The sequence below is a fragment of the Phaseolus vulgaris genome, chromosome 7, assembly GCF_000499845.2.
Source record: "Phaseolus vulgaris cultivar G19833 chromosome 7, P. vulgaris v2.0, whole genome shotgun sequence".
NCBI lineage: Eukaryota > Viridiplantae > Streptophyta > Magnoliopsida > Fabales > Fabaceae > Phaseolus > Phaseolus vulgaris.
Genome location: NC_023753.2, coordinates 28512570 through 28533213, shown reverse-complemented (window position 1 = coordinate 28533213; position 20644 = coordinate 28512570). Strand labels below are relative to the sequence as shown.

Below are 20644 nucleotides of genomic sequence, written 5' to 3'. Positions count from 1 at the left end.
TGTCAAATAAAAGGCAGAGGCAGACTTAAAAATGGGATAGGAATTGTGTCTTGCTGACAATGGTAACCATATATTGATGAATAACCAAAATAAGAAACGAACAAAGAAAGAAACAGTTACAATTCATGCGTTTCAGGGATAAAACAGATAACAATACAACCTCCATCCCGGCTTCTAAAACGTATAATAATATCACTGACAAATTTCTTTATGTGAAAATGACACTTACACCATACACTTCCATTGCATCAAACATTTCAAACCTTGGCAGGCTCATCATCGTCATCATCTTCAATGCCCCAACTCAAGTCTTCCTCTTCTTCGGCAGCACTAAGTCTTTTCCGCAAATCAACTTTGTTTGTGCCACCACTATGCGATGTTTCCTTCGCATCAATACTGCTAAGATCCTCAATATCATCCCACCCAAGGTCCTCATCGTCCCCCTCCTCATTTTCCGAGTGCTTAATTTCAACCTCATTACTGGAAGATTTCTCATCACAACCCTCCCTTTCCTTCACCTTCTCAACAATTTCAGCTGCAGAATCATTCTTGCTCACACCAACATCCACTTTTGACACCTCATCAACACCACCCATCTCACCAACAATTTCTGATTTCACAATATGTGGTTCCTCAAACTTATCTATCTTGCTGCCAACTTCCTCACTTTGCAACAAATTCTCTCTCTTTTCTACTTTAGACTCTTCTTCCACATCCAATTTCTTCGTTCCCCCTTCATCGGAGCCAACACGTAACTGGGTATCCACACTGTCCCCACCAACCTCTTTATTCATAACCACAGATTTAGCGCCACCTCTATCCTCATCATCATTATCATCTTCAACTTCCCAACTCAAATCCTCATCTTCCCCAGAAATTCCACTTACAATCCTAGCCCTAACGTCTTCAGCTTTCTTGAGCTTATAAACCTTATAGTAATACCTATACCAGAAAGTTTCGTGATCCACACTGCTCGGAACAATTCTTTTGTAAACACTCTCCATATTATCGTTCTCTCTGAAAAGCCCCTCCATTTCATCACTTTTCCCCTCCAACAAAAACCCTAATTTCCATTCATTGAACTCACTCAAATCCTCAGGCTCCTCGGAGTAAGTGCTAACGTCACCCTGAATCGCACGAACCTGAGCGTCGAATCTACTATACCGCATCAAATCCAGGCTCTTCCTATTGGCGCTATTATTATCAGAATCAGAATCGAGATCGACAGCGAGGATGGCGTCCTTACCTTGAGATATGATCTGAGCCGTTCCTTTGACGACGGTGTTTCCGAATTCGTCAATGACGTGACCCACGGTCCCGAGAGAGCCCTGCGCCACCTCAATTTCCTTCTTCAAACCGGTGCTGAATTCCTGCAGATCGCGACGGTAGGTCTCGATTATAGATTCCGATTTGGATGTTAGGGTTTTCATGAAGCCGCCGACGAAATTCCAACCGTCGCTGACACCGCCCCCGGAATTGGCGGTGGTCGATCGGGGCGGGGAGTCGGGATCCGGGTCCTGGTCTGGCGGCTCATTACTCGATCCAGATTGAGGTCGCGGTGGATCCTGGTCCTCAAGGAAAACGGACTTGAAGAAATTCATGCGGTGATGATGGAGTGATCAGTAAGTAAGAAACACAAGTATAACTAATTTATCATTCTAGTTTGAAAAAAGTGCGTTCGAAGCTTATGTATTGTTTTACACTTCTAAGATCTAGAAGAACAAACCAACATGCAATTCTAATATTCATTATTTCTTTATTTATTTTATTAATAATATCCTAATAGATTGTGTGTTATCAGCTTATGGATATTGAAATATAAGATATATTATATTAAATTCATTTTTTTTTTATCAAATTTATGTTTATAAAAGTTAATTCAAATATAGTGCAGATTTTTATTGATTTGTTTTTAATTTCTATATTCTATGACATTTTCAAAATAGATTCCATTTGCAAAAGGTGCTTTTGTACATTGTTTAGATTCTATGTAGAAAATATTATATCTTGACAATTATTACTTGATAATCTGTGATAAATAATTTTTTTATAATAAAAATTCATGAGAATATATTTGAGAGAAGAGAAAATCCCACAATTATTTTTCAACATATCATACCCTTTTAGGTAAGGGAAGAAGATGAAAGGAGAAGGAAGCATTTGAGTGGCGGTAGAAACCGTTTTGTTTTACGTTATATGTGAGAAAAATAAATTAACTAACAAATGGAGAGAATAATTTATTTAAGACTTAAATTTTTTTTTTATTATACTATAATACAAAATTGATTTTTATTTTTTCTTAAAATTTTAAATTATGTGAATATAATAAAAGAACTATTGAATTACGTGTCAAATAAATTTTCATCTTATAATATATAATATTTACGTTACAGGTTAGCATGGAAATAAAATAACTAAAATCAATTTTTTTAACTTTATTTTTTAAATAAAAATTTTGAAAAATACACGACACAACTTTGTTTCCATTTTCCATTTTCATCAACCTTGCTTATTATTAAAATAAATTCTTCATCAACAAACACTCTCTTGAGATCTCTAAGAGAATCTTCATAAATAGTAAACATATGGTCAAACCAAATGCTCAATATATCTCTTGTATTAGTCAACCTAACTCTCTAACTTATTCAACAAAACGTATTCACCCAAAAGCTTAGAGTTTGGTTTTTAACTTCAACTACGGTTAAAAATCTGACAATAGTTTAGAAAATTTCATATTATATAAATGGGTGCAAAACTCACCTTATAAGTCGGTTTTATAAGGTTGAGTTGGACTTAAAGTTCAATTCTCAATATGGTATACGAGTTTTGATTGCTACATTTACCCATGGGTGAAGTTGTTGATCCCTTACAAATTTCGTTCTCCTTATCATGATTTCTTCTTTCAAACAAGACTTTAATAATCATGAGCAAAATCATGAAGGCTTAAAGACAAAAGTGCAATCTTAGCAAATTGGTTTTACTGTTAGAAAAGATGGCTTTAAACTAGAGGGGGGTGAATTGTTTAAAGGGGTTTTCGCAAACTTTTCAAAGTTAGAATGAACTTATTTCAGAAACCAATTGATTCAACAATTCAGTTAGCCAAAACAGCAAGCAAAACTGTAATACTAGAAAAAACAATCGGTTGTTTCTTCGAAACAATCGGTTGTTTATACCAGCAAACAACAAACAAACTGAAATTAAAGAGTTAGGGATAGAGAGATTGTACACAGTTGTTTATACTGATTCACTCCAAACTAGAGCTACATCTAGTCTTCTCAGAAACCCTGAGGATATCCACTAAGCAATCACCACTTGATCACTTACACCACAACCAAGAGAATGACCTTGAACACCTCAAGAAACACACTCTCCTTGGCCAACACTAAGATTGCTGATCTTGAACACCTCAAGAACACACAGCCAATCTCAGCAAAAACACACAAACGAATTGTTCAGCAGTTTACAATGATTACACTTGTTACAGATGAAAATCTGAAATCAATACAAGCAGAATCCTATTCAGCACCTTGATCAATCTCTCAACTCTTAAGCAATCTCAGAACTCTTTGAAAAACTCTTAGATCAAAAACTTTGTTTCAAGATTCTTAAAAACTTAAAAACAGTTTTTCAGAATATATCTAAGAATATAGTTTGTTATCAAATCTTAACAAACTCTTAATTGCATTTAAAACAGATTGGTCAAAGCATTTAATGACTGGAGCGTATTCAGTTAAAGCATTTAAAGCTCAGTCAAAAAAACAGTTTTTCTGTTATGGTTTCAAAACAAACAATCGATTGTTTCCTCGAATCAACCGGTGTTTTTGTTACTTAACAAAATTACCATTCAAAAACAGTTTTCAAACTTTCTCAAAACACCTAAGTGTAAACAATCGGTTGTTTCGACAAAACAATCGGTTGTTTCAACTTAGTTTGAAGAACATTTTGCTTTAATAAAATTGAGATGCTAATTGCTTTGAGATTTAATCTAAGGGTTGATTACAACATTGAACTACCCCAGAACAAAGCTTAAACCAACACAACAGCATCAAGCAAAGCAGAGGCTTCATCATCCTTCAAAAGATTTGGATTCTTCAAAACATTGAACACCACTTGGTTCAACATTTACTCCTGAGCAGTATCAAATATTGTTATCTCTTTTGCAACAGTCCAAATTCAGTGGCAATGTTTCTAATCAAGTCTTTATTATTCCTTCCAACATGACAACACAAACTGGTAATACATTTCTTTCTTCCTTCAGTTCTTAGATTCTTGATAGTGGTGTTATTAACCACATTTGTTTAGGGGTGACAAAACAGGGCGGGTCGCGCGAGCCGGCCCGCAGCTCGCACCAAAAAATGCAGGGCGGGTTCCCTTTTTCTGACTCGCTAACCCACTTACGACGAGGCAGGGCGGGCTGACCTGTCAACCCACTGCTCACTAAATTCTTATGTGTGTTGTGCATGTGCTGTTGATGCCCTTTTTTTTCTCCCAAATTCACATTCAATTTGAAACCCTAAAATACAAACGCATATGCGACTGGGACTGTGAGCGACATCTGCGACTGCGACCGCGAGCGACATCTGCCGTCGTGCCATTCTTCCTCCACGAACACCTTTTCACCGTCCTCCACCGCCAGCCGCTGCCATTCTTCCTCCACGAACACCTTTCCGTTGTCCTCCACCGCCAACCGCTGCCATTCTTCCTCCCGGTTCCTTCTCTCCACCGCGAGCACCACCATCTCTGCGACCGTCGTCCTCCATCGCCAACACCACCATCTGCGACCGTCGCCCTCCACCACCGTTCCTCTAGGTTCTATCCCTTCCTCCTTAACCTTCCACCATTTGCAACCGCCATTTTTACTCATGAGAATTAATTTTTTTCCATTACCTTTTTCTGCAGTTTTAGGATTTTAGTAATTCAAGATTTGTGGAGCAACAACTTGTTTGTATCTGTTATAGTATTGGCTTTGTAGGTGACAGCTTTCTGCTTTGGGGTAATTTTTATATTCTACATCATGCTGGTTATGTTGCATTTATCTCTTTGTATCTATGATTATGTTTATATAGGTTCTTATGTTTATGCTATTAATTAATCAGGATCTTAATTTTGAAATTGGAATGGCTGAAGAAGAGGATATTAATATTCCCGAATGTGAAAATGAAATTGAGAAAGATGATTTTGAAAACCAATCCGAAACTATTGAAGGTGACAAAAAGAAAAGGGATAAGACTACCACCTCTGATTGTTGGAAGTACTTTACTAAGATTGGTGTGGATAAAGATGGAAAAGAAAGGGCAAGGTGCAATAGTTGCAATAGAATATATCTAACCGGTGGAAGAAAATATGGCACTTCTCATTTAAATCATCATATTATGAAATGTGATAAAAGAAAAACTGAAGATGTGGGTCAAATGATTTTAGATATGCAAGAAAAGTTGAAAGGAAAAAAGATAGATCAAGTTGTACATCGTGAATTGTGTTCTAATCTAATTATTAGACATAATTTTCCTTATAAATTTGTTGAGTATCCCGAACTTAGGACTTGGATAAGCTACTTGTGTCCTGATGCAATTATGATTTATAGAAACACTGTTAAGGCTGATATTGGGAGAATGTATATCAAAGAAAAGACAGTGCTTAAGGAATTGCTTGTTTCTATTCCTAGTATGATATGCTTAACTTCTGATTTATGGACATCTATTAATACTGAAGGTCTCATATCATTGACTACTCATTTTGTTGACCTAAATTGGAAGTTAAATAGCAAGCTACTCAACTTTTGTCATATGCTGCCCCTATACAGGTTTTGAGTTGTCTAAGAAAATTTATGAATTTTTACAAGATTGGGGATTAGAGAAAAAAATATTTTCTATCACTTTGGATAATGCTTCTACTAATGATGTTCTCCAAAATACTCTAAGAAGCCAACTTCTTTTACAAAACGGTTTGATATGTGGTGGTGAATTCTTTCATGTTCGTTGTTGTGCATTAAATTTAATTGTTCAAGAAGGATTAAAGGTGCTTGGTGGGGCTTTGAACCAAATTAGAAATAGCATCAAATATGTGAGGGGTTCAGAGAGTAGAATGGTGAAATTCAAACAATACATGGAAAAGTTTAGTGATATTGATGCATCATGTGGTTTGTGTCTTGATGTCCCTACAAGGTGGAACTCAACTTACTTGATGCTTAAAAGTGCTCTTAAATATCAATGTGTTTTTGGAAGCTTGCACTTGGTTAATGAATCTTATAAATATTGCCCTTCAGAGGAAAATTGGGAGAGAGCAGAAAAAATTTGTAAGTTCTTGTTACCCTTTTATGATATCACTACCTTGATTTCTGCTACAAGTTATCCAACTTCCAACTTGTATTTTTTACAAGTTTGGAAAATTCAAAGCTTGTTGATAGAAAATGTGAAAAATGAAGATGCACTAATTAAGAATATGGTTGAATCGATGATAGTCAAATTTCAAAAATATTGGGATGAATATAGTGTTGTACTTGCATTTGGTGCAAATTTAGACCCAAGGATGAAGTTAGAAACATTGAGTTTTTGCTTTGAAAAAATTGATTCATTGACTTGGGAGTTGAAATTGGAAAACATCAATAAAAAATTATACAAACTTTTTGCCGAATATTATAGCAAAGGTTTGAGAGCAACAACATCAAATACTCTAAAGTGTAAGCAAGGACAATCTTCATCCCCATCTATTTCTAAACCAAGTCTTTTTTATGTAAGTTGCTTACTTGAATGTACTTCAGTTCATTTTTTAGTTTTTGTTGTACTTGCCCCATGTTACTAACTTATTACATCTATAATAGGAATTAAAAATGCACAAGCTTCAAGTATCTAATCAAAGTGGAAAAACACAATTTGACACTTATTTGAATGAGCCAACTTTGGATTTTGATTTTTTGGAGCACATGGATGTGTTAGAGTGGTGGAAAAATAATAGTCAACATTTTTCAGATCTTGCTTTAATGGCTAGAGATTTGTTGAGTATTCCTATAACCACAGTTGCATCAGAATCTGCATTTAGCATTGGTTCTCGAATTCTTAACATGTATAGGAATTCTCTTTTGCCTGAAAATGTGGAAGCAATTATTTGTACTTCTAGTTGGAAGCATGGATTTTCTGAAGGTAATTTATTTATTTTAACCAATTCTATTGTTATTGTATTATTTTTGGAAGCAAGGATTTTTTAGGGTAAATTCATTCTTTCATTGTCATTGTTCAAATGTATGCAAATGATGGAAATATTATAATTATAAAAAAGTAGAAGATGAAAGCTCTTCTAAGGTTGCATCTAATGTTCTTGAAGTGGAAGAAGATGACATAATAGTAACTGCATAACAAGTGTTTGATGTGATAACTGCTCTTGATTGTTAATTGATATCAGTTGCTTATTTATTCAATGTTGTTTTTGAATTCATCAAATCTCTTGTAACTATTGATGATGTGTACTTGTTTTTTGGCCACCTTGTATAATCAATTTCAAAATTTGTGAGGTGTATTGGTTTGTCATACTTTCTAGTACACCGCATGTTTGATTAATTCATAATTTCATATTACATCTATATATAATATTTTATTTGTAAAAGTTATGCGGGTCAGCCCGCACACGAGGCGGGTCATGAAAACTGGCTCGCGGGCCAAAGCGGGGCGGGTCAGCCCGCTTTGCCACCCCTACATTTGTTCATCCTTAACTCATTTTACTTCATATAATCAAATTAATTTATTTATGTCAAATTACCAAATGGAAATCAAGTCATTGCCAACTATTTTGGAACTACTTTTCTCAATTAAAATCATGTCATAGACAATGTTCTATATATACCTTGTTTCACTTTTAATCTTCTTTCAGTAGCAAAATTGATTGATAATTTATCTTTTGTTCTTACCTTTGACTTTAATGGTTGTCATATTCAAGACAAGAACTTCTTGAGAAATTGGTTCAACTAAGATGCAAGATAAACTTTATATACTAAGAATCTCATCCTATCAAAAACTTCAAATAAAACCCATCAAATATGCACATACCATCAATATTGTTAATGTCAATGTTAGTGATCTAGAAACCCTATGGGCATTTTCGATTAGGACATGTTTCAAACAAATGTATTGATGTTATCATGACTAAATTTTCTTTCGTTAAATATAACAAATATATTGTTTGTGATGTTTGTCATTTTGCAAATAAAAAAGACTTTAATTTCCTATTAGTACATTTAAATCTAAAAAATGTTTTGAATTGATTCATGTATTTGTATGGGGTCCATACTCAATACCACAAATTCATGATCATAAATATTTTTTGACAATAATTAATGACTATTCAAGGTATACGTGGATTTCTCTTTTAAAACAAAAATTTGAAGTTGTCAAGACTTTGGAATTTTTTGTTGTTTTTGTTCAAACACAATTTTAGACAACAATAAAAATAATAAGAAGAGATAATGGGACTTAATTTTTCATGATTAATTTATTTTTCAACAAAGGAATAGTGCATCAAACATCATGTGTCAATACTCCACACCAAAATAGCATAGTTGAAAGAAAACATGATCATATATTAAATGTAGCAAGAGCTCTCATGATACAATCTCATCTACCCAAAATTAATTGGTCATATTTTGTGATACATTATGCACATATTATAAACATGCTTCCAACACCTATTTTAAATTATTCTTCTCCTCGGGAAATGCTTTACAAAACTGCAACATATTTTAATGGATTAAAGGTGTTTGGATCTTTATGCTATGCTAGCACTTTGCCAAGAAACAAAAGAAAATTCGATCTAAGGGCATCAAAATGTGTTTTTATTGGTTTTAAAAAGGGGACAAAAGAATATGTTCTTCTAAAGAATCTTTTACAACATTATTGGTGTATGTGGATGATATAATATTGGCAGAAAATGATAAAGAGGTGATTGAGCGAATCAAACAAGCCTTGAAATAGCAAGAAGTAAGAAAGGAATAATGATGAATTGAAGGAAATATGCATTGGAATTGTTATAGATGCAGGTTTTTTAGCCTGCAAACCTGCACTTACTCCAATTGATAATCATACAAAATTATCTTCTACTGAAAGCGTTCCTTTCAAGACAACTAGTGAATGGTTTTAGTGTGTATCTTGAGAATTTCCTTATATCTTGGAAATCAAAGAACCAATGAACAATATCAAAGAGGTCTTGTGAAGCTTAATACAGGGCAAGGGCAATGACCAAGATACATTGCAACAAATCCAGTGTGTCACGAGCGTACGAAACACATAAAAATATATGTCACATTGTTAGGGAAAAATTGAAGAAAGATCTCATACATTTGCTTCCCATTTCTACCAAAGAGAAATTGAATGACATTTATACCAAAGGCTTACATCCTCAATCTTTCAAGAGTATTTATTCTAAGGTTGGGTCCCATAATATTTGCTCCACACCTTGCGGGGATAACAAAGGATATCGATACAAGGCTTCTTCTAGAAGGAAGCTAATATTAATTTTGTGTTTTCTAATTCTTAGTTGTTTCTCTTTGTACATATGTCTAGCCTTTATTTTGTCTTTTCTTATTCTAGCCTTTATTGGCATTTTGTTTTACATTCTCTCTCTTTAGCTAGACCTAGAATGAGGTATATATTCAGACTCTTTGTTTTGATTTAAGTAAGGAAACGAAAATAGAATAAATATTCTTTCTCACATAATTTGCCTTCCTTATTCTCTTTTTTTCATCTCAATTCTTTTTTTTTTACAATAACTACATTGTTAACAACAAAAACCCCCTAAACTCTTACACCAATTTCTTCAACGTCATTACCAGAAACAAAAATATGGTGGTTGGGAATCTGATTAGGGATTACCTTATGATCACAAAGGATCTTTTCCCCAGGAAGTTGCGGTGCTTGGTGCAACAGCCGAAATGCACCCAAGTTTGAAATTTTGCAGTGGTAGAGCATGATAGATAAAGTAGGAATGAGGTTCTGCAAAACGGGATGTGGATTTGTTATAATTTGGTGAAAATTTGAGGCTTAGGATTTTGGGGTGACATGAAGAAGGGATTGATTAGTTCGTGGGGCTTGAAATTGTGAGATTGTCCATGGACGAGAGTTAGGGTTCGCCAAAGGTTGAGGGTTTTGTCAACTATCCTTGCGATATTTATAGTATTTTTTTTGGGTTTGTTGTTGTGTTTCATTCGTAACCCTTCAATCTTTGGAGATCTTAGGTTTGGACAATGCACGAGAGAGATAGAGAAATATAGAGAGAGAGGTTTCAAGGTTTTAGGGAGAGAGAGATACATTGTTCCTCTCAAATACTCCGCCATTTTCTTTTATTCCATTGCAAAATATTATTAATAAAACTAAATTAAAATAGTTAAAATATGATGAAATCTCAACCTATTTTTTCATATTTTAAATTTGGATCCATTTTTATCAAATATTTATTTCATTAAATATTTTCATAAATACTATTAAAAATATTAAATATTAAAATTGATTTCACTTTTGTATGTCTTTTGTAATTGTGCAAATTTGTTTTCTCAAATTTCTAAAATTCTTTTCGAGTTAAAAAAAAGTTATTTTTAGACTTAAAAAAATGTGTGGTATGATTATTCATATTTATATTAATTATAATATTTATTATAATTATAAAATAATGTTTTAATATAAATAAATGATATTAATTATAATCTATTTTTAAATACTTTAAACCTTTTTATATAAAAAATATATATTACATATAAAAAAGTTTAAATTGATTAGTTTATGTTGAAAGCACATCAAAAGAAGTTAACATCGACACATTTTAATAGTTTTCTTGTTTCGAATAGAGATGAAAATTAATGTCACGTTATATATATATATTAGAAAAAACATATTTAATCCTTCATCTAATTTTTATCATATAGATTAATATCTATAAAAAGAAAATAATGAAAACTGATATACAATAAAAAAAATATAATTTTCTTCTTAATGAAATATGTAATTTCATGTTAAATTGATTTTTTAACCGATTATTTAATATTATTTATTATAAATTAATACATTTATGATAAATTTTAATTATTTTCTATTAAATGTTAAACATATTGAACGTAAAAGCTCTATTTCCTAATAAATTGTTTAGAATAATAACACTATGAGTATCTAACATTAAAAAAAATCATTAAACATAATTAAATATAAATTAATTTAAAGATAAAAAATATTATATTACCTTTCACTAAATTAAATAATATTTTATAAATTAAAAATATTAATATTTAAAGTAATTTTATTATTAATAAAAATTTATAAATATTTTATAAATTAATTACCGATGCTAACTTTTTTATATTCTAAATTAGTTAGCAATAAACTTTTCTTAGGTTTATCCCAAAATTATTCTTTATTAAAGAAATGAGAGATAATCTTATTTTCTTTTTCAAAATATTTTTAAAAGATTGATTAGTGTTATTTTAAAAAATTTAAATGATAGATGAATGAAAAAGTGAATAAATTCAACAATTACGAAAAGTGAAATCATATCGGACCGAAGCTAATAAATATCACGAGAAAACAATTTGAATGCATGGTAATAATTACATTAATGGTATAATCGGGGTTTTTAAAGTTTTGAAAGATTTTTATTTATAATTATTTATCTTTTTAATTTTTAATTTTTAATTAATATTAATTGTTCTTTTGTTATAATTACGATACATATTTAGTTTTTATCTAATTTTCAATAAACGTAATAGAGTGGAATATATATACCCATACGGTAAAATACATAGACTCTACAAGTAATAAATTATTGTTTTAATTATATTTATTTTATTTTTTAATTTAACATATTATTATATGATTATAATTGTTTATCAAATGTGTGATGTGATATGCTGTTTGGTTGTCAAAATAAACTTTTTTTTCTTTTGTTATTAGCACTTTACCTGCTGTTTTAATTTCTCCCCCTTCCCTCACCTAAAGAAATGACTATATGGCTTTAATATGAGCAAATTCAAAGCCATTGTTAATGTTAGCATGAAAACTGATCCAAAACTGATAATTTTAACCACCTCCTTTTCCCCCAACAACCTTAATCTTGTTCAATCCTCCAAAGCATGAGTGTTGGAATGATAGAGATCATAGGGTGCCCAGAGATGATCAACAGAGCAAGGTCTTCTTGAGTCCAACCTCAACCATGGCTTCCCCTTCCCACTCCAATGCAGCAAACTGATAGGTCCGGGATGCAGACTCCTGCACTTCCCTTCAAGGTTATCCCCTCCCAACCCATGCTGGTTCCACCTATGGTCCACACTCTTCAACCTCCCAGCCAGAACCAGCAGAAAAGGAGGCAAAGACCCCAAGTGGTAGATCCTCTTCTGCTTCTGCACCGTCATCCACCCCTCCACCTTCTCCCTGTACTTCCCCTCCCTCCATTTCTCCACGTCCATCACCATCACCCCCGTGTTGAAATAGCAGGGCTTCCTTCCCTCGAACGTCCTATTCAGCTCCTTGTCGTTCCAGAACAGCTCCGTGAAATAAACCATGAAATCCGCTTGGCAATACTCCGGCGCCGCCAGCACCTTCCCCTCCAAGTCAACCTCCCACAGCTTTGCAATGTCATCCACAACCACGATATCAGAGTCCAGGTATATCACCCGTTTCACGTACACTGCAAGTTAGGCTCGTCATAATATCAAAATTATTATGTGATCATAACATCGATCTCATGATAAGCTTCTCATAAATCATTTTAAGAGGATCAAAATAACAAAAACACGAATGAATTGGGTTAGACTAATTAATCTTACTTGCAATAATCTCACAGTTGTGGTTAGTTATTATGCAGACAAGAACCTAAAGTAACCCTACCTGGGAGAATGTCGGAGAGGTATATTCGTGCGTAGTTGAGAGGCTGGTCGAGGGCTTGGCGAATGGATTTGGAGATTTTGCCACGCACCCTACTGGATTCGAAGCGGTAAATGTTGAACTTGAGGTAAGGGAAGGTGGACCTGATGGTAGTGAACACCTGGGGCTCGAACCTTGCCGAGAGGAAATGGAACTCAGCGTTTTCTGGGCACGAGGAGTGCTGGAGAATGGAGAGCACTGCGGCCATGGTTCCTCTGAGGTAGTTTGAGTCTAACGTCATGCAAATGTGGATTCTCTCTTTGCTGCATGAGTTTCCGTTGCGGAATTCAGGGGCTTCTCGGAAGATGGGGAAGTCGGGGAGCGGTTTTCGCACGACTCCATGTTGAATGTTGGTGGCGGTGACATGCCGGAGTAGGGAGAGAAGGAGTAGGAAAGACAGGAGGTGAAATGGGTAGGGAAGACGTGAAGGGTTCCCAAGAGCCATTTCCTCCTGTCCTTTAATGTTATGCTGTGAAACTCAAGGTGGCAAAGGAGGTGAAAGTGTTGGAGCCATGGTGTTTATCAAGCTTTTTTTTCTTGGAAGGAATGGTTGAGGGGGACAAAGGTGCTTGGTGGGATTGTAGGGAAGAGAACAATCCTCGGAGGACAAAGGTGGTTGGTGGTTGCTGGTTGCTGGTGCTGTCCCTAAATCTTTGTACTCAAAATATTGTATGCTTTACCATTCTTTTGTGGGATGATGGTGCAAAATGGTTTTTCTTTAATACCTTACATGTTTCACTTTTATTGGAAGGAACCATATTTTTTTGTTATTTTTGGTTCTCTTTGACTTGATACTTTACTAAACAAACTTGTAAAAATATATTGAATTTATGATCTTTTAAAATTATTATTAATGGATCAATTAATTGTTTTTATTAGTTCATTGTAAGAAAGCACTAAAACTGATGTTTTAGAATTTTGAACTTTAACTGGTGTTAGTCATCAAATTAGAATTAAAATAAATTTCTAACTAATGTCATTAACTATGAGTGAATGAAAACATGTCTAAGGTTAAAGATGTGAGAGAGAAGAGTTTGTAAGAAGTAAATTACTTTTTAATTCTCCTCATTAAATATGCATCACTACCAAAAAGATATATTTACTAAAGCAGTGGTTATACTTTCACATCACTAAAAAGATAAAATAAGATACCAATAAAAAATAAAAACATTTTTTTATTTTATTTTAAATCTTATATATTATTATAGTATTAAAGGTTTTAAGTGTTAATAATTTTTTAAAAGTACTAAAGTAATTTTTGTTAAAATAAATAAGGATGTTGATGATTAAAAACCCTAATTTACCAATTCAATAAATTAATATTTTTGTTTTATTTTTTAATTTAAAATATTATTATATTATAAAGAGTTGATTGTTTTTTTAGAATACAGTGTCAAACAATTTTTATGCAAAGAAATAGTTGTTGTTGGAAACCAATTAAACAAAAGTATGTGATTTTTTGCATGGGAATTTTCCTCTACCCCAGCCAAAATATATGATGATGCACACACATTTAGCAACGTTAAACATTGATCGATCTTGAGTTGGCGTGAGTTGGTGGTGCTTGAAGATTTCTGGACAAGGGTTTTCAATTAGAAATAATTATAACATTTTTTCAAAACTAAAAAATTGCTTCACCATAAAAAAATATTCATTTAACAATCCCTTATAATAATATTTTAAAATAAAAAAATAAAATAAATATAATTAAAATATTAAGTTGTTAAGTTAGTAGTATATGTGAAAGTCACGTGTAGTAATTAAAGGTGAAGAGAAAAATAGGAATAATTGTCCATGTTTTATGTACTCAACAATCTTGAGATTGTCATTTGATATTTTGTTAAATTTAATATAGAAATAATTGTTTATATTATATTTATGATGCCAATTTGAATATCATTACTATTTAGTAACTCACATACAACTCAAAATCATTAGTCTCATCAAATGATTGATTAGTGTTTTCCAATTATTTGTTAGAGAAGGTCTTTAATAATGTAATTTATCTTTAATAATGTATAAATAAACTGAAGATTTAATCTCACTTCTGATTACCTGATGATTTACTTGTTGAATAATTTTGGTATCGTAATATTTTTTTGAATTTTAAGCCTTTAAAAATTACATAATAAAAGGAATAAATTTGTGCCGCAATTTAATTTCCTGTCTAAACTACAGGGACACTTTAAACTTTTTAATTATTTTATTTTCCATTAATTTAGTGAATGTAATTATCACTAGGGCATTTAAGACAGTAGATTTTTAATGCACTGTTTTTTAAATATTTAATTTTATGTTTTAACAAATTATATTAATATTAACATATTTAATGTGTTCAATAGAAAGTCGTGTAATGACTATAAACTTAAAAAGAAAGATTCTTAATGCCTCCTGAGGAGCTCAAACAAAGAAGAGATGAACCGTCATGTAGATTTTTTTGTATGTAACTTGGTATGTATATTATGTAAATGTAAATTGGTAACCTAAACATTTAGAAGAAACAAAAAAGCCTCATCCAAATAAGATCAGTAATAAATCAGCAACATCTGAACAAACTTTCTCAAACAAACACCATAAACAACATTGTATAGTACACACTGTTCGATTATAATGACTAGTGAGTATTTAAGGGGAAGGTAGATGATTTTATTTTTTTTTCATAATTTAGTAAGCTTTGCTTCATCTCTGTTAAAAACTTTCATGGTTTTAAAGCGGAAATAGGATGGCAGCTCAAAAGTTTGACATTGTTAACAGCGTCCTAGAACGATTGTTGGATCCACACTTAGATTCTGTATCCAAAGTTATGCATAAGAGCTGTATGAGTACCAAAAATTGCTATGCAACCATCCATACTCGCATAATCATCTGGACCATATTGTGGCAATCATTTAGAAACGACTTAACTGCTCCTGTCTTGAAAAGATAATACTAGACTAAACAAAATAAGATTGTCTTCATATAGCTTTGAATCTCTTGCTAATAAAACACTCAGTGATAGAAAATCTCCAGTAATAAAATGTGTAAACCTTGACTACCAATCATAGTTCATCTTTTGGAGATTCCTTATAACATTGCTCATCCCAGTAATAGGGGAATTTCATTTTCGCTGCAGTGTGTGGCATTGACCAGTCCTCGTATGCAAACCTAAGCATAATAACCAAAACATTCATAATGAGTATTAAGAAGACAAATGATGGAAAGATTGCATCACTGTCCCATATAGGGACGTGTTCAAAAAATATCAAAAGGAGTGTTATCGAGAGTAAAAATAAAATAAAAATGACACATATAATTGCATTACAAAATCATACGACTGCATTGTGAAAAATCGAGAATATATATGGGGTCCGTGTTTAATTTTGAGGAGGGAGTGGCCAGCCCTACCCTTCCATAATAAAAAACAATTATATAATACATCCATGTAGAAAGAAGAGACGCATTTCAGAGGGAAAATATTCCAAAACTATAAAATTTTGATTGATCAGAACTTAGCCCATAGTTTCTGTTATTTTGTTATGATATTCTGTTATTATTTTCATCTATAAGAAGCTTAATGTGTATTTTACATTGTGATATTAATCTTATATTTTTTTTATTCTTAATAAGATATAAAATGGTTTGTACCCAGTTTCGATTTATATGATATGAAGTCAAAGTCATTCTTAAACAAACTACTTGGACATCCGAATTCAATCTTTAGCTGCACAAGAACCAAAGCATATAAAATTCTTATACAAACTTCACACTAATAATCTCTTTTGGTCGACTATAGAACACATTATGTGAAGTCAGAGCAATATAAGCATAAAATCGCAATTCAGATTTCAGTTTATCCATTTAGTATGATTTCTTAAATTTTGTTTTAAATAAAACCAATCAACAGATATAAGAAGCTTGAGAAGAAACCAAAGTAACCAGCAGAGAATGAAAAACCAAGTAGAATATGCAGTTTTGCAGATATTGTCGACCGAGTTACTTGGAAATAAGAATGTATTTACTAATCACAGTATTCAGCAGTTTGCCATGTTTGGTAGAGCCAGGATAAGAGTTAGTAAAGTATGAAACATAGAGAAGAAGTACATACAATTTAACAGGTGGACGAGATATTATAACAAGCACTTGTAAATCCTCGTACTCATTGGTGTTCCAAAGCTGCAACACAGACTCTTTTAGTAATTTAAAAATCCACGGGGTACCAGAAGACCTTGACTAAACAACAGATATCACCACCAAATTGACACGAGCTAGAGTAGAATATAAACAATGGAGATGGAACTAAGAAGTTATAACAAACTCCCAGGAGTTACTTCATTCGCCCAACTTGCATTTCTTTGAACATCATTTGACATGGCACACAGTCCTAACCAAAGCTAGTACTTTTTCAACAAGCTCACACATTGCAGTTTACAACTGACAAGGAACGGCTAGCCTTACATGCCAGCCTACTATATTTTCTCAAGTAAAAGTTTAAACTTCTTATAACATGATGCTCCCTAACAAGCATAACTGACAATGTTACTTATAGCTCCATAAATGCCAAGTTATCATTATCCAAATTAGAAAAAGTATCCATGACATCTTATATTCCCCTTTATCAATATTTTGATCTGTTAAAAACATATAGCTCCTTGCTTAATGCAAATGTAACAATTCTTTAGATCAAGTGATCAACAACCCGTAAAATTTAGAAAAGTTGGCACTTAACATTCTAATGCTTATGACTTGTCCTGAAGATATTATTCACAAGAATGTTTATAATTCTAAACCTTTTTTTCCAAAATCAAATTAAATTGGAGACTTCTCATAGTTGCTTAAAATGGTTTACCTGATGAACATCATTAACAGGAATATGAAATGTGCTATTTGGAAAGATAAAGTGCTCCTGTGGCTTTCCAGGGTTGTTTCCATGTGAAACTGTTGCAAGATAAAGAGTGCCACTCCCTTTGAGAACAACAAAAACCTCTTCACAGGAATGCCTATGAATTGGGGTGTATGTTCCAGGTGAAAATGTTTGAAGCCATACTTCAACCTGTTCCAGGAAAGTTTGGAAATATGATAATACACAAACATTTTGAACATCATAGACCACACAGATGGCTGCCAAGAGGATTCAATACCCAAAGCGTGAGCAGTTTTGGACTATGAATTGTCCTAGTAAAAACTAAGTTTTTCTTTGTTAAAAAAAAAAGTATAATAAAACTGAGTCTCTTTGAACAAGTTTCTTCAAAGGGATTTCTAGGAGAGAGAAATAAGAAATAAAATAAAACTTTCCATGAGCTAAAATTAACTAATGTAAAAATTAAAAATAAGAATTTAAAGAAGTTATGTAAAAGAGTTTCTACAAAATAGCTTATGCATAAGTTAATTTTAACTTATAACAAAACTCATTTCAATTTTTCTTCTTATTTTTGTCTCTTAAAAGTCCTTCTGGAAAAGTTGATCCTAAGAGCCCATAGATAAATGACAAATCTATTGTTTCATTAAACAAACAGCACAACAATTAAATACTGTACACAGTCAGCTACTCCTTCGGTTAACTCCCTTCTTCACACTTACTACTTGATACCTATCCTTCAATACAATTTGGCATCATTTTTCTTAATATAATATGTTTGTAATAACATCATTTTACGATTGTCATATGATATATTGCATCAAATAAAATTAAAATGGATACCTCCTTCAATCCATGCAATAATGAACCTGCAACAGTCAGGTGAGAGAGTCCCGCCCTACCATAGTTATCCTGAGGAATCTCGCTGATATTTCTCACTAGTGGTAATCCTGTATATTTGTTGATTTAAAAAATGAACCCAGAATATTTTAATTGTGCAAAAAGGCCAACACTGATAACAGTTTATCATATCTAACAATGACTTTTTTCATTAAAAAAAGCGGCACGCGAGATCGTAATCATCATTTGATATCCAAAACAAACATCTCGGTAAATAAATAAATAAATAAAGTCATGTACATGTCATGATATTAGCTTAGACTACCTGGATTAATTTCTCGGTATGTACTTATAGGAAAAAATTAAGAATGCAAAATGAATAGAACTTTTCTATAAGTCAACTTTAGTTTATGCACCTCAACTTTTGGAGAAATTTCAAATTAGATAGGATAGTTCCTATAAAAAATAGCTTTAGCTTATGGGAAATGTTCATTTTACTTCTTTTTTTCTTTCTTCTAACTTTTTTTCTGTATAAGTGTTTAAAACAGAAGCTTATTAATAAATTTATCAAAATAAAACCCTAAACTCACTCATAATTATTAACAAGATGTTGGTTCGAGTACCACTAGACTATGTCCTATTAAACAAGATTTTGAGTTCGAGCTTTATAGATAGTGAGCAAGTTCTAGATTTGAGCATTGGAGCTGGACAAATGTAACTGAGAAAGGAAACCTTCAAAAGGTGATCAGGTTCTCTTACGTAACTTAGTCATTGGGAAAACCATGGCAACTCAGTTCCAATAACATAATTACCAAAACAATTCTCACTCACAATGTTTTTTTTATCCATTTCACATACAAAAAGACTTAATAGCAAGGAGTTGTATAACAACAATACTTGTACTGCAAAATGAAGAGCCAGGTAACTGTTTGCAACAATCCAACTTAGAAATGCAAGCTTATGTCAATAATCAAAGCAAAGAAGAAACAAATTAGATTGAACTAGAATATATCCATATATGTACATATAGCTAGCACGAGTTAGTGGTGATGCGAAGACAAATCGTCGAACACACACTGTGCAAAGCATAGTGAGCAACCTATTCACGTCGAGCGCATCACACTTATGCCGGATGAAGTGTTTGGTGAGAAGGAACACGATTCAGAATCCATAAAAATAACAATTACAAAGCTAAAAGACCGTTAAAGAGGAGAAGAAACATCGATGTAAGCATAAAGGGAGAAAAGGGAAAAAGAGGATGGAAAGAATGAGCATAAGAACTAACCAGTAACGGGGCATGGCGAAGAAGCCAGAACGAGTGCAGAAAATGAGAAGAGACAGAGCAAAAGCAACGAAATCGCATAGCATTCTACCATCTTCTAACAACTTCTTGTAATGACGACGTGCACACACCACAAACTGCTTTTCTTTCTGCATCGTGTGACAACCACATAATGGCAATTTCTTTCTGCACCTCCTCCATATATAGTTTCCTCCAACACCTTCATATTTTTTTAATTCCTAAACTACCCTTGTCAAAATATTCCTTGGTTAAGGGGAGGTGTATGAGGTTAGTGGTGAGTGTTGGTGCAATGCTTTGTTGAGGACAGTGTTGTTTGTTGTGGAGTTTGGTGGAGTTGGTTGTTGGTGCGTTGTGATGGGTGTGGTGTTTAGCCGCGGCGGTTTGTGGTTGAGCTCACTAGATTTTGTAAGTAAGGTGTGTTTATTAGTTATGAATTGTATAATGCGTAAATGTTGTGAATTGTAGAATTTGAAAGAATTTTGTGTTTTGAATTGTACAGTTTAGAATATCAATTAGTATTTTATGTATTAACGTATTTATGTTATAGATAATAGCTTTAAATTGTATAATGAGAAATATTATATAATTCGAAATATTTTATTCATGTATTTGTTTTAAATTGTGGGATTCAAAATAGAATGTTTTTATTTTAAATTGAACAATTCATAATGCATTTTGTATAAAGAAATATTTTAAGTTGTAGAATTTGGAATACATTTATATTTTGAATTCTACGATTCATAAGTCTTTAAGTGGATTTTTTTTTAATTTTATTTG

The 20644-nt window shown here is 32.6% G+C and overlaps 3 protein-coding genes across 3 annotated transcripts; all 3 read right to left on the bottom strand.

Moving 5' to 3' along the window:
• Positions 1–43: 43 nt before the first annotated feature.
• LOC137829684 (uncharacterized) lies at positions 44–1787 on the bottom strand. Its single transcript, XM_068636555.1, has one exon. The coding sequence runs from the start codon at positions 1599–1601 to the stop codon at positions 258–260; it is 1344 nt and encodes a 447-aa protein (XP_068492656.1). The 5' UTR covers positions 1602–1787; the 3' UTR covers positions 44–257.
• A 10227-nt stretch (positions 1788–12014) lies between these two features.
• On the bottom strand, positions 12015–13367 carry LOC137829681 (probable galacturonosyltransferase-like 4). The gene is made up of 2 exons (XM_068636552.1): positions 12855–13367; positions 12015–12654 (listed from the first exon to the last, which is right to left on the bottom strand). Exons 1-2 carry the CDS (start codon positions 13333–13335, stop codon positions 12086–12088), a joined length of 1050 nt encoding a protein of 349 aa, XP_068492653.1. The 5' UTR covers positions 13336–13367; the 3' UTR covers positions 12015–12085.
• A 2346-nt stretch (positions 13368–15713) lies between these two features.
• LOC137829682 (auxin-binding protein T85) lies at positions 15714–20262 on the bottom strand. The gene is made up of 5 exons (XM_068636553.1): positions 19850–20262; positions 18568–18674; positions 17716–17919; positions 16975–17042; positions 15714–16034 (listed from the first exon to the last, which is right to left on the bottom strand). Exons 1-5 carry the CDS (start codon positions 19938–19940, stop codon positions 15929–15931), a joined length of 576 nt encoding a protein of 191 aa, XP_068492654.1. The 5' UTR covers positions 19941–20262; the 3' UTR covers positions 15714–15928.
• Positions 20263–20644: the final 382 nt, after the last annotated feature.

Excerpts from the sequence above, each read along its gene's own strand:
- LOC137829681 (XM_068636552.1), bottom strand. The coding sequence starts at position 13,335 with ATGGCTCTTGGGAACCCTTCACGTCTTCCCTACCCATTTCACCTCCTG. Across the intron at positions 12,655-12,854 it reads CCTCTCCGACATTCTCCCAG|TGTACGTGAAACGGGTGATA; the intron begins GTAGGGTTACTT and ends CCTAACTTGCAG.
- LOC137829684 (XM_068636555.1), bottom strand. The coding sequence starts at position 1,601 with ATGAATTTCTTCAAGTCCGTTTTCCTTGAGGACCAGGATCCACCGCGA.
- LOC137829682 (XM_068636553.1), bottom strand. The coding sequence starts at position 19,940 with ATGGTAGAATGCTATGCGATTTCGTTGCTTTTGCTCTGTCTCTTCTCA. Across the intron at positions 18,675-19,849 it reads TTCGCCATGCCCCGTTACTG|GATTACCACTAGTGAGAAAT; the intron begins GTTAGTTCTTAT and ends ACAAATATACAG. Across the intron at positions 17,043-17,715 it reads CTGTTAATGATGTTCATCAG|CTTTGGAACACCAATGAGTA; the intron begins GTAAACCATTTT and ends TCTGTGTTGCAG.